Source organism: Uloborus diversus, chromosome 10 (assembly GCF_026930045.1).
Source record: "Uloborus diversus isolate 005 chromosome 10, Udiv.v.3.1, whole genome shotgun sequence".
Classification (NCBI taxonomy): domain Eukaryota; kingdom Metazoa; phylum Arthropoda; class Arachnida; order Araneae; family Uloboridae; genus Uloborus; species Uloborus diversus.
Window position 1 is genome coordinate 131,251,528 of NC_072740.1, and position 13,247 is coordinate 131,264,774.

The 13,247-nt window shown below is 31.9% G+C and overlaps 1 protein-coding gene across 1 annotated transcript in view; it reads right to left on the minus strand.

The window, feature by feature from the left end:
• LOC129231529 (spermatogenesis-defective protein 39 homolog) overlaps window positions 1–13,247 on the minus strand; it is a 120,957-nt gene that overhangs the window by 15,442 nt on the left and 92,268 nt on the right. Inside the window, exons 10-11 of the mRNA XM_054865870.1 lie at window positions 12,630–12,720; window positions 6,237–6,362 (exon numbers count right to left, since the gene is read on the minus strand). Of these exons, the coding sequence (XP_054721845.1) occupies window positions 6,237–6,362; window positions 12,630–12,720 (217 nt within the window). The remainder of the gene's footprint in view (window positions 1–6,236; window positions 6,363–12,629; window positions 12,721–13,247) is intronic.

A 13,247-nucleotide genomic window follows, 5' to 3' on the forward strand; every position in this document is an offset into this window, starting at 1 on the left:
AGTTATTAATGAAGAAAGTTACCTTTTGTTCATTTTTTAGTGATTTGCTTGCACAGGTAGGTTATTCTCCAGAATGTGTATCTTTTGAACCAAAATATTTTTCAACTTCAAAACCTTTTGCTTTTTTTTTTATTTATTTTTTACATGAAAGTGTTATCTACTAGAAGTAACCATAAATAATCACTTTTTTTAAACAATAACTTACATTCTGAAATTAAACTTCATGGAGGTGAGAATACCCAACAACCACAGTTGGTTTTAAACACAAAATCTAAATTCTTGTTTTCAAACAAAAATCTCACAACCTCTTAATGGCTGCAAATAAACAAGGGGGCTGGCTCCCTTGTATCACGGAAAATAAAATTTGATGTCATTACTGCCATCTGTTAATAAGAGATGGCACTTTGTGTTTGGGTAACGGAGGTGATAATGTTTTGTGTGATATAATATCTTATACTACTAAAACGAACTAAAACACAATACTAAAAAATTAAATGTGCGAAAACAACTAGTATTTGAGACACTTAGGAGAGAAATAAAAAATTAAGTATATTTAGTAATTTACCGCCCATAAGCTAGGGCTATAGCAGAAATACATGAAATACACCGCCAGCTCAATCAATTACAGCCGAGGACTGCAGTTTCGTGCTTATTAGCACTCATCAGCCCGGCATAGGAAAGTGACTGAGCTGGAGATGGAAAACCTCTTATGGAAGCCAAGAGGGCCAAACAAACTGGTAGCTAATGTAGAATTAGCACAGACCAGGGCTACCAGTTTGCTACCAGCCAGACATTAGCTACCAGTTTGTTTGGCCCTCTTGGCTTCCATAAGAGGTTTTCCATCTCCAGCTCAGTCACTTTCCTATGCCGGGCTGATGAGTGCTAATAAGCACGAAACTGCAGTCCTCGGCTGGAAATGATTGAGCTGGCGGTGTATTTAATGTAAAAAATTAAGTATATATTTTTAATTGAACTGGTTATTAAGCAACATAAACAGTCACACGTGTGACATGACACGGATGTGAGAATTCACATACTGTGAACCAAAAATACATTAAAGTAAAACTTATTATTAAGAAATCATTGGCAGTTTAAACAGATATAATTTTAACGAAATCAAAAAAAAACTATATTATTGTTTCAGAAATCTACTTTTCCTCAGGGACACCATTTATTCACATAAAACCAGAGCTGCCAACTTTTGAAAATCTAAATTCGTAGCAAAGTTTCGCGTGGAGGGGGGGGGGACATCACGTTTATTAACAAATATAACAGACACAGTAAATAAGTTACGTTAGTAAAAATCTTAAAAGTAGCCCCCCCCCCTCCCATTTTCAAAATGAAATGGATAAATTTAATGGGGGGTGGGGGTTATAATCTAGATTTTTTTATAAGTAGTTTTTAGTATTAGGTAATTTCTAAATTTTAGGATAATTTTTAAACAAGGTGTTTTGCATACAGCTTCAAGTGGAAGATTGTTTATTCTCACAAGTTAAAAGCGTAACACATATGAACAAAAAGCAAGAGTGACCTAGAATCAAAATGTGAGTAGATGAGGAGGAATTAATGAATCCCTGAAACTGGCAAATTGTTATTTTGCAAGGTTTTAAAAAATATTTTATATATGATATTGTTTGCTTGACTTTTATTTTTTTAGAAAAGAAAACCTGCGCATAGTGGGGGAACTAAAACTCTAAAAACTTCGTTTTTAGTCTTGTTGTTTGCCTAAGAAAGTTCTGACAAGAAAAGCTAAAATTGTTTAGTGTGCTTTTCTTTTCTTTTTTCTTCTTCTTTTTTTTGAGAGAGAGAGTTGCAAATGAAAGTAGTATGATGATAAATTCATTTTGTTTATTTTTAAGCAAAATTTTGGAATATTAGTTAGCACAAAAGCATTATCTAAATTATTAATAATATGAACAGTTTTTGTAATACACTGGCCTCAAAAAGTTAAGGTACAACATGTTTTTTGAAGCTCAGCATTAAAAAAATGGTAGTAACAATAAAATAAATAGTTTGCATGAATGACAATAATGAACTTTAAGACCATTTATTGAAAAAAGGTTCCTAACACTTTTATTTTATAGGAAAGAACATAATTTTACGAGTGAGAAAAAATATGCAAATATCGAGCTTTCGTACTTTTGTGTGTAAGTTGCGTTGATTTTCAACAGTTGTTGGCAATTTCGGTGACAATAGTCAATAGAGTTTAGAAAATGTCACAGAGACTTTGTTTACCCAATTCGTAAAGGTGGAGGGCAGATGGATGGAAATGGGATTGTCGTAGGCTGATGCCGCTAGACGTCTCAATGTGTCTCGTAGTGTGGCGCAGCGACATTAGGATTGATACCAATCCGAAGATTCTGTGTCCAGAAAACTGTTCCAGGCCTACTACGAGCTACAACACCTGTAGAAGACCATTTTCTAGTTTGTTCGGCCAGAGGGAGAAGATCCACTACTGTGCTGCAGCTTATTGCAGATTACTTTGTAGCATCAGGAAGAAGATCTCTGCTACTCTACTGCGAAATCGCCTTCACAATGCAGGTCGAAAAACAAGAAGATAGATTTGTCATTGAAAACTGGCATTAAAGTGTGGTTATTCTGACTTTTCACCTTTGTGAATTTGAATTTCAGGGATGTAAATGAATGCAAAAAAATAAGTGAACATGTTTTCATATGCTTAACATGTGGAGATTGTAGGAAAAAAATCCCTGAAAAATGTATCTACTAGGCCTACATTAATGGAAAATTTCTCACTTCCGTGAATCTCACCTCCATGACAGACCTTAACAATGTCATTATTTCTGAGCTGAAAATAAATGATGGAGGAGAAATACATCAATTATAGGCCAACATTAAAAATGCCAGAAAATCCTCAAATTTACTAAATTGTATTCTTTAATACGCATTTGAAACTACTAATTAAGCCATACTTTTATTGAGAGAGCTAAATATTATACTCCCACTAATCATTAAAATGGCTCTTCATTTGCACAAGTAACTAAATTACTACAGTAAAACCCCTCGTAATGGACACCCCTCTTAAGCGGAGAATTTTTAATTCCCCAGTTCCAATGTAAATAACATTATTAAACCCCTGTCCTACGGACATCTCTCTTTTGCGGGAAAAAAAATTGTCCCATTATTGTCCGCATGAGAGGGATTTTACTGTTCTCTGATATTAAATTGGCCTCGATTTTTAAATATTAAAATTTTTTTTTCTTTTTTCTTATTTACGCGAACAAGGCATTTTTAGTTTTATTTATGAGTGAAATAACTGGAACTTAGCTGGGCCATTGTATATGGTTACTTTTAGTATCTAACACTTTCATATAAGAATTTTAAAAAAAGAAAACAAGGTTTCAAAATTGAAAAATGTTTGCGTTCAAAAGTTTTTTTAATTATGAGTGAAATAATTGGAACTTAGCTGGGCCATTGTTTATGGTTACTTCTAGTATCTAACACTTTCATATAAGAATTTAAAAAAGAAAACAAAAGGTTTTGAAATTGAAAAATATTTGCGTACGTTTTCTGGAGAATGACCCTTCAGCATTTTTTTAAAAAATTATAAATTTTTTAGTTTGTTTCCGTGAAATCCGAAAAAAAAAACCCACATTTTTGTAGAAAGAAGTAATTGCAAATTAGAACTAGTTTTTCTTTCAAAAATTCAGGTATATTTTTGGAAATAAAGAGAGAGAAAAAGTAAGCCTTACAAGCGAAGCTTTATTTTTTATGATTTTTTAAAGTTAATGTTCCCATTTGGGAACATTGGCATTTAAAGGTTAATGGGTATTAGTATGTCCCACCGATAAATGTTTTATTGCAGGAATGGGACTTGGGACAGTTTAAGAATCAACATTGTATTAGTTCGAGGGTATGTATCAGGGTTGGGTTTTTTGCCGGGCCAGTGGAAAAAAACCATGGCAAAAATAGAAAAAAACGGTAAAAATGGAAAAAATGTCAAAAACCTAATTGCAAATAAAGTAGCATTGTAGTGTTAATCAAGAAATAGTGACAATATAATATAAATAATGCACTTTAGTATTTTAGTTATGTCTTTCCATGTTACTTCTAATTTATAAGGTGAAAAATAAAGAAAAAAATGTTGGGATTGCAAAACTTAAGATTTTAAATGTTTGCTAAAACAATTTTTTCAGAATGAGCAAAATCCTTCAATGCTAAAACAAAAAAATGTTTACTTAAGCTTAATAAATTAATAAAAAAATTGAATTCTAATTATATATATATATATATATATATATATATAATTTAATTAATCACTTTTTTTGATCCCACTAAGATTTTTAAGTTAATTAATAACAGAATATTTACTTGAATAAAAAAAAAAAAAAACTTTTCCTCACTAAAGAAATAATGCATTTTTCCTCACTTACCGGGAAAATGGATAGCCAAGAGAAGAATTTAAAAAGAAGAAAAAAAAGCTGATCAATATGTGCATTCGATATTCACTCTACTTTTTAGTGATACTAGCTCACTCTACAGAAAATGGCAAAGCCTTTTATCAAAATCTTTTCATGCTTTTACTTTTATATAAAAGGAAAAAAAAAACTGTACGTAAGTTGTTAACACAAAATCTATTTTTGCCACTGGCAAAAACTGGCAAAAACCTATTTTTGCCGGGCGGTAAAAACCGTGGTTTTTTCCATGGTTTTTTCCCCCTCTGGCAAAAACTTGCCAATCCTGGTATGTATCATTCTTTACTATTAATATTTAAATCTTTAAAAATGTGTGCTACATTTGCTGAGAAACGTTAGGTTAAATGTAAAATTCAATTATCAACTGCAAATGAAACACATTAAGGCATCTAAGAAGATATGCAAACATATTCATTCCCCAAAAGGTTTTAGCATTTTGCTAAATCTTTCTTCCCCATTTTAGCCTTTTTTGCTTAAAAACTTTTGAACTCAGCTTAAAACCTGATAAGTGTTGTACATAAAATTTAAGTAATACAGAAAAACTGATCTTTTGCGAAGAGCAAAGTGTGAAATGAACTTGAATTTCTCTCATATAAGAAAAAAAAGAATCATCAAAAATAGTTATCATATTTTACCCAAAATGAAGCAATGCATCATTTTGAGCTGCTTAGGATATGTAAGATTATTTTATTTAAAAAACTAGGCAGATCCTTTCATTCCTACAGTTCTTAAAAGTGATTTGATCATTTAAATTAAATTCTTTGTGGATAGAAAGAGCATGTATTTTGAAATTCTATACATACTACAAAAAGTACCCACTTTAAAGCACTGTTAAATAAACTTTATTACTTTTAAGAGCCCTTAAACTACAAACACCAAAATTAAGCCCCCTTTTAAACACTGTGTTCTAATTCAAAGTCAGGTTAGTATGAAATTGATGGTTTTAGCTGGAAAAGATCAGTAACTTCTTGATTTTATAGACTTTCAAGATCTTTTAAAAACCAGAAATTGAAGGGGGAAAACGAATTTAAGAGATAAAGATTGACAGATAAAGATTTCTCATTGTAGAAATGAAGATATGAAACATTTCTTACTACTCTTTTTGAAACTTTGATTTTTCTTTTCAAGTTTCAAATAGTTGATTACTCTTATATTTCTGAAAGTTATAATTTTGCACACATTTCAGAACCTCTTAAGGTTTTTTATTCACATTAAACACCATAAGAAAAAACTAATAACTTTAAAAATTACACCATAGTTCATTACAGAATCATCAAAGAATAAATTATTGATGCAGTAAGAAATGTGCACAGCTGTGATAGTAAATGATACACATGGTAAAAAAGATAACAGTATACAGTCAACTTGCAATTACTCGAAATCCCAAGGGACCGGCTAAAATGATCGAGTTATTAGTAGGTTGAATTATGGTAAGTTTCCACAACAGTCTCAAGAGTTTGGGACCCAAGGAAAACTTTGAGATAAAGGAATATCTGAGTTGAAGCTTTATCGAGATCCGACTGTAAATTATTTTTAAAAAACTTTTAAAAAAATGTCGAGTGTGAGGGGATTTTGTTTTTTTAATTTTAATTTCAAAAATAAGGTATGAAAGCATTGATTAAGTTCTTAAAATTTAAAAAATATAACATAAAAATAAAGAATAAAAAGGAAAAAACTGTCAAGACACACTTTGTACAAAACATTTCTTAAACTTTTAGAGTAAATAAATGAGTTTCTTTTTTAGAGGTAATGCAAAAAGTGTTTTTTTTTCTTTTTGTAAGTACAATGAGTCAAAGCACTTACCCATTTTTTATCATAATAATACAGGCAACAGAAGATAAATGTATCAATTACAGATGAATCAATCAAAGCTTTATGGTTTATACTAAAAAACAAATCTTCACCAGGACAATGTTCATCATGAAATTGCTGGAAAGTTGAAAATAAAGGACAATCAGAGATAAAAGAAACCAAATATATTAACCAATAATACAAGTAGAAATTAGAGACCAAAATACTTTTACAATTATGCCATACTAGCTAAATAATTTTTTGACAGTGCACATTCAAAATAGTTTTGGTTTTAATTATAATTGCACATAAGTTTGGTAAAAGCTGTGTAACTAGGTGGTTAGAGAGCCTCATGTGAAAACAAAAACTCATCAAATTATGAAATACATAGAAAGATTGTGAATGACTAAAAAACAATTTATGCAGCTTAAAATACAGAATTGTATTAACTAATACATTCCACATTCAACCATTTCCTAAGTAAGAATAAAAACAGCAATTTTACATTTTGAAGAAGAACTAAAAACTTGGAACATAGTTTAGAGGTGAGAAATGGTTTGAGTGCCACACATTTTAATTTCGTGGTATATGACATTCAATAGAACATCTGTGCCAATTCTAACAAAGACACATACTGTAATGACACTCATTTTTGTGAGACTTTAATTTTCGCAATTTTTGTGAGTCCATTCAAATGGATAAAATTTAAGCTTTGCAAATTATTTCAACTTTGTAAATTTAATCAACATCAACTTTTGCTCATATGAAATCCACTAAATTTTCAGTTTGCAAAATAATCAATATCTTTATTTTTGCAAAGATTACTAAGCGCAAAAATTAGTGCTTTTAGAATATATATATTTATTCATAAACACACATTAAAGAGGACACTCATATTAAACTAAGGTTAATTTACAGATTGGCCTGTGCTATATGATCGAAAGTATATATGAGAGACAACACAAGATTATTTTTACACAATGACACTTTAAGAAAAAAATTAAAACCTGGATGAAAAATGCATAAGATAACAAAACAACATTAATATAGCAAAAAAGTGCCAAAAATTGTAGACACTTGTTTTGGGGTTATAAGGAAAAACTTTTTCAATGCAACAGATGTGAGCGTATGTATGCATGAAAATACATTCAGCAAAAGTTGCAATATGAGGCAATAACTAGCTTAAGTAGAAAAAATAAAAGATTAAGCAACCAATCAAAGATAAAGTTAAAAATAAAGAGCTAGAAGGAACACATATAATTTCTAAAAGCCTTTTCATAGGTTTAACATTTCACAGCACAAAATAACTAGATTGGATAAAGACAAAATCGATAAAGCTAAAGTAAAAAGATATAGTTTCAATAATTATGTACTGCAGAGAAAGGAAAATACAAAATTAATGAAAACTTTGGAAAAAGTACAAAGCACATTTATTCAGTCACATAAAAATAATATGTTCTGAACTTTGAAATTTTTTCCAATATTCTGTTTTTTCTTCTCTTTTCTGAGGTATGCAGTTATTGAAATTTTCTTTTTGCTTCAGTTTTATCAGCTAACAGCTTTGCCTTTCCGCCATATCATTTTCTTCTCATATCATACAATTCCATTTTTTACAAGAAAAAACGGTAATAAAATCACTTCACATAGAGAGTTTGAAGGAAGAGTCCCAAAGATGTTTAACTATTTATTAAGTGCCTGGATGAGTGAAGACAGGGTTGGGACAGGTCCACTTGAATCTATGTTAAACCTGTTTTATAATATTGTTGTGCTCTCTTTTTTGCTGTCTCTAATGGGCAAGAAAAGATTGAGTCAAAAATCAAGGTCTACATTTGATCATCGGGGAAGTAAAGTCATCACCTGTAACTGCATAGTAGGGTGGTTTGAAAATAAATGTAAAGAAATAGGTTTCTCCTAGATAGCACACACCTCAATATTTTTAGACTTGTGGATAGCAATATACTGGAAGAATTTTAGCTTCCTATTTCAACTGAAAGAGGGTGCTCAACCCCCTCCCCAAACTTCATCAGTATGTGGAGGGGGGTTAAAAAAATACATTGAAATGAAAAAACAACGCTACATGTTAAAATATGCACGAGCATTATGTATATACATTGCAATAAAATAATTATTTACAAAAAAGCAGCTGAAGAAATTAAATGTTTCTAAATTTGTGACATTTTCAATGCTACGGCTAATGTTAAATTGAGGGGTCATTGTGCACAATCTTAAAATTTGAATAAGAAGCTAAATGTTTTACAGCATAATATTTTTAGTAAGTCTAAAAAAAATAGGGAGTGTCCTGGACTCTAGCTGAAAAAAAGTTTTTTTGAACCACCCTACTGCATAGCTCCTTTGTACCAATGAACTCAGTATGAAAAGAGATATTATAAGTTCTGCTTTAAAATTATATGAAAGCTAATCAGGTTGCCTCCCCAATGGGAAATTGGCTTTATTTGCACCACTCATGATGGCTAAAGATTTAGGATGGTCTCCTGCAGTGTGTACTTAAACAGAAAAACTTAACTGATCTTGACATTGTCCTAGAAGCTTTAATGCCACCTACTAACCCCTTAGTTTAAAATATTCTGCATTACCTGGACCTTTTGCAGCTTGGTTTTCAGTTAGACAATTGTCCTGAGAGCCATTTTTCAGCAGCTACCAAAACAACCAAAACAATTCTTACTTACTGTACAACTGAAATCAGGCTGAGGAGAGTCAAAGAGCAACAAGTCAAAGAGCTGACTCAGATTTTTATTGTGCACTCATGTCTCAATATTTCTTATCAAGAATTTCTAACACTGCTTTTAACAGAGTGGAAAGGGCAACCAAAGGCTCCCCACAGCTTTTTAAACCATGACTTTTTGATATTGCTCAAGCTGCAATACTCTCTAATGCTCAGGCTGCAATTCTAGCAATTGGGATCTTAAACCCAACTCTTAATTGCAGTACCATTATGGACTGTTTCGCTCTGTGGGAATTGAAAAGTAAGAAAATAATACTCTACTGGAATTCATTCCACTGTGAGATTTACAATAAAGAGGTGGCGAATGAGTTAGGCAAAGAAAGTCACCACCCAAGTGTCATGTAGTTCTGTTGACAATAAATCAGCTGAGAAGGGCTGGTTTTTATGAAAACACTCAAAAAGAAAATAAGTTTTCTCTTGGTTTAAATCAGGATTAAAAAAAAAAAAATCCTTTTCTGATGACACAATTACACGTTTGTAATAAAATTACCTATAAAATCTATATATATATATAAATGAAGGTTCGTCTGTATGTCATCCATGAACTCAAAAACTACCCGGCAGATTTGGCTGAAACTTTCACCGTTTGTTATTTTTGGTACTGGGAATGTTTATAGACCAGTTCGAAGAAAATCTGATCGATAGTTCCTTTTTTATTCCAATTTAAGTCACAATCCATTGGATAAATACAAATAAAATTATCGGCTGCAGAAATTAATTCGCGTGAAAGATCTCATTGATAAGCAGTTAGCTGTTGCCATTTTTCTTGAGTTTGAACAAACAAATTCTTTCTTTATTGTTTTATGGCTTTTCATGCAACGGGGGGATTTAAAACTTTTTCTATTGGATATTTTTAGCGATTGATTGATCTTGCAAACTGCGTGAGTACAAAATTTGAGTATAGTCACGGCTTCACTTGATACCTGGACCGATTATTATGAAAAATTTTCCACGGAGAAGGTGCATAATATGCTCATTGAAGCCACTCGCCACCAGGTGGCACTGCAGAATAGCAACTTCTGCCCCTTTCAACCGATTGTCATGAAAATCAGTATAATGATGTATTTTTTTGTTGGCGTAGAAACGCGCGTCGGGTACAGCTAGTAGAATAATAAATGCATAAACAACAATTAACGGCCCTTTTCATTCTTCATTTTATGAAGTAAACACTTTATTTTTTGCATTTATTTTTATTCATTAGGATTAAAATAAACTTGATGTAAAAGTTTCGATATGTTTTGGAAATGTTTTGCTATTAAAAACAAAAAGAAGTAATAGATATCAAAATTAAAAATGTTTTATTGCACAAAATTTGCAGATTATTGCATACACATGCTTGGTGTTACAAGGAACATCTTTTTTAATGCAAAAAAAGTGAGCTTATGGACAAAATGACATCCAACAAGTCTGATCCTTTTGTTGAACGTCCTAGTAATGGCCAAACGGGTGGGAGCAGAACTCTGCAAGTTTTGTACAATAAAACAATGGTATTTTTAATTTTACTTTTCTGCAAACAAATACTTATTAATTTCGAATTGATATTGGTACTTTAAATTTGAAATACCAGTTATTCATTGTAGCAAATACTCTTGCTATGAGTTTCTATATTGCTTTCATTTGAGTTACAACAAAAACACTTTCATACACTGCATAAGTTTTGTTAATGCAAAGTATATATGCTTTATTTCTGGAAGCATGAATTGTTTTGCTGACGATGTAAAAGTTATGGGGATTATCGAAAATGAAGAACAAGTAAAACAGCTACAAGAGGATTTAGATTATATTACTAAGTGGGCAGATAAATGGGGTATGGCAGTTAATGTAGGGAAATGTCAAGTGCTACACTTAGGTCATGGAAATAAGCGTATGAGATATCATTTACAGGGTTCAGTCATAAATCAGGCAGAAAATGTTATGGATCTGGGTGTCTTTATAAATCAGGACTTCAAGTTTAGTCAACAGTGCAGTATTGCTAGTAACAAAGCCAACAAAATGCTTGGGTTCATCAATAGATGTATTTCAAACAAATCTAAGAAAGTTCTTCTGCCTTTATATAGGAGTTTAGTAAGACCTCATTTGGAGTTTGCTGTTCAGTTTTGATCGCCTTATCTGAAGAAAGATATTTTTGTATTGGAAAGGGTTCAAAGAAGGGTAACTAAATTAGTAAAGGGACTCTCAGATTTAGATTATGATACCAGACTTAATAGGCTTCATGTATAGCCTGGAGCAAAGGAGAGTCAGAGGGGACATGATTCAGTTATTTAAATTTATCAAAATAAAAGATGTAAATGGATTAAATTTTTGCGGGGAAAGCAGGACAAGGGGTCATTGTTTTAAGCTATTTAAATCTCAGGCTAACTTGGAAATCAGGAAAAACTACTACTTTAGCAGGGTCGTGGGCACTTGGAATAGCTTACCGGAAGAGGGGGTAATGAGCAAGGGAGTGGATAGCTTTAAGAGGGCCATTGATCTTCATTGGGGACTAATTAATTGACTAGGACCAGCCTAGCTGGGCCCAGAGCCTGTTGCTGGTCGTCACATTTGTATTTGTATTTGTATTATACAACAGTGGTAAAGAAAACAATGTACTACTACTGTTGAAGCTTGTTTTCATTCTTTGATAGAATGAATACAAACTTTAACAGTGTAATTGGCAAGTTAGTATTTTTATACAGGGTGAGCAAAAAAGAGAATCCTGGTTTTAAAAATTTATATTTCATAAAGTTTTACACTTAGCACTATAAATGATGCATAAAAACGAAGATAAACATTTCAAGTTTCTTCTCACTCACAGATGTTTGATGTGTGAGCATTTCATAACACGACCCCAAAATCAAACCCATATTCTACTTTGTTCCATACATTTTGGAATGTTTTACTGCGAATTTTTCATAATGCTATACATATGCGATCTTTCAGTTCTTGCAATTCTGTAGGCAATGGTGGTGTATTAACCCTGTCTTAGATGAAACACCATAAAAAAATATCACATGGGGTTACGTGAGGGGATCTGGATGGCCAACACATAAGGGTAAATAATCATCATCTGCACTGCCAATCCAGAGATGCGGAATGTGCATGCACGTTTAAGTAAGCATGTATGTTCACAAAAACTTGGAATGTTTATCTTTATGTATCATTTAGTGGTTAGTGTACTAGTTTATGAAAGACAAATTTTTAAAACCGTTTCATTCTTTTACGCTAACCCTGTATCATCTTTCCAACCACATAGCATAGTTTTTTTCCTGCCATGCAAAGATTAAAGCTCAACTAAAGAATGATATCAAACTTGAACAGTTATAGTACAGTTATATGTGTGTTATATAGTTATAGTAGTATATGTGGGTCAAAGCAGTGGTGAGTTAAAGGTGGTGGTCTACGGGTCTGGACTCCTCCCTAGAAACTAATTGTTGATGTAGTTTCTAATCTTTCGAGTCATAGCAAAGCTATATCAGATCCATGACGGCATGAACCCTAGCAAAGTCAAACACCAGCAGAGAGCCAGCACAAACATCCGCCAGAGCAAACCCCAAACAACCAAGTAAATGGTCGGTCGAAGCCGGCCTTTGATTGCACATAGTGAACCTAGAAACACTTTGCAGCCGGATTCGAAAGTCATATATTTTAAGCAGAGTATAACGCATTTACTATGTTTCTCTTACCTTCAGAATAAACTGATCATTGAGAAGACGAACGTGCTCCGCAACTGACAAAATGTTGAAACGACTGGCGGAACTCATTTCAAAATGAGTGCTGGAACAGAAAACTAGCATTAATTCAGAGACAAAAGAAGCAAAACTAGTTTTTAGAATTAAAAAAAAAATTTAAAAAAATATGTTTAAAAATGACCCAAGTGTTTTATTTTCTATTGTAAGAAACACTCTTAAATACAAAACCAACAGGTAAAGTTTGAAATATTTAGGATTATTCCTATTTTTTAATTGCAGATTTTTCAGAGTTTCTAGACTAAATTATTTTACTCGGTCTAAATTCAGGAAAATTACACCCAAGAAGAAATTAGATAAAAACTGTAATGTAAAGTAGATTATATATATTATTTTGCTAAGATGTTTTTTTTTTTTTGTGGGAATGTCATAACTTTAATACATTAAACTTCAAAAGTAAGGTATCATTTTAAAGATTTTTTCCCTTATTTTCTGCAGAAAATAAATAAACAATTCACATGTCCTGCAGGTTTTTTTATATTTTTATTAAATATTTTTTAAAAGCCAGATGATAAATGCTAAAACTAGGTTTTCTGAAAAGTACCCACAAGAAAG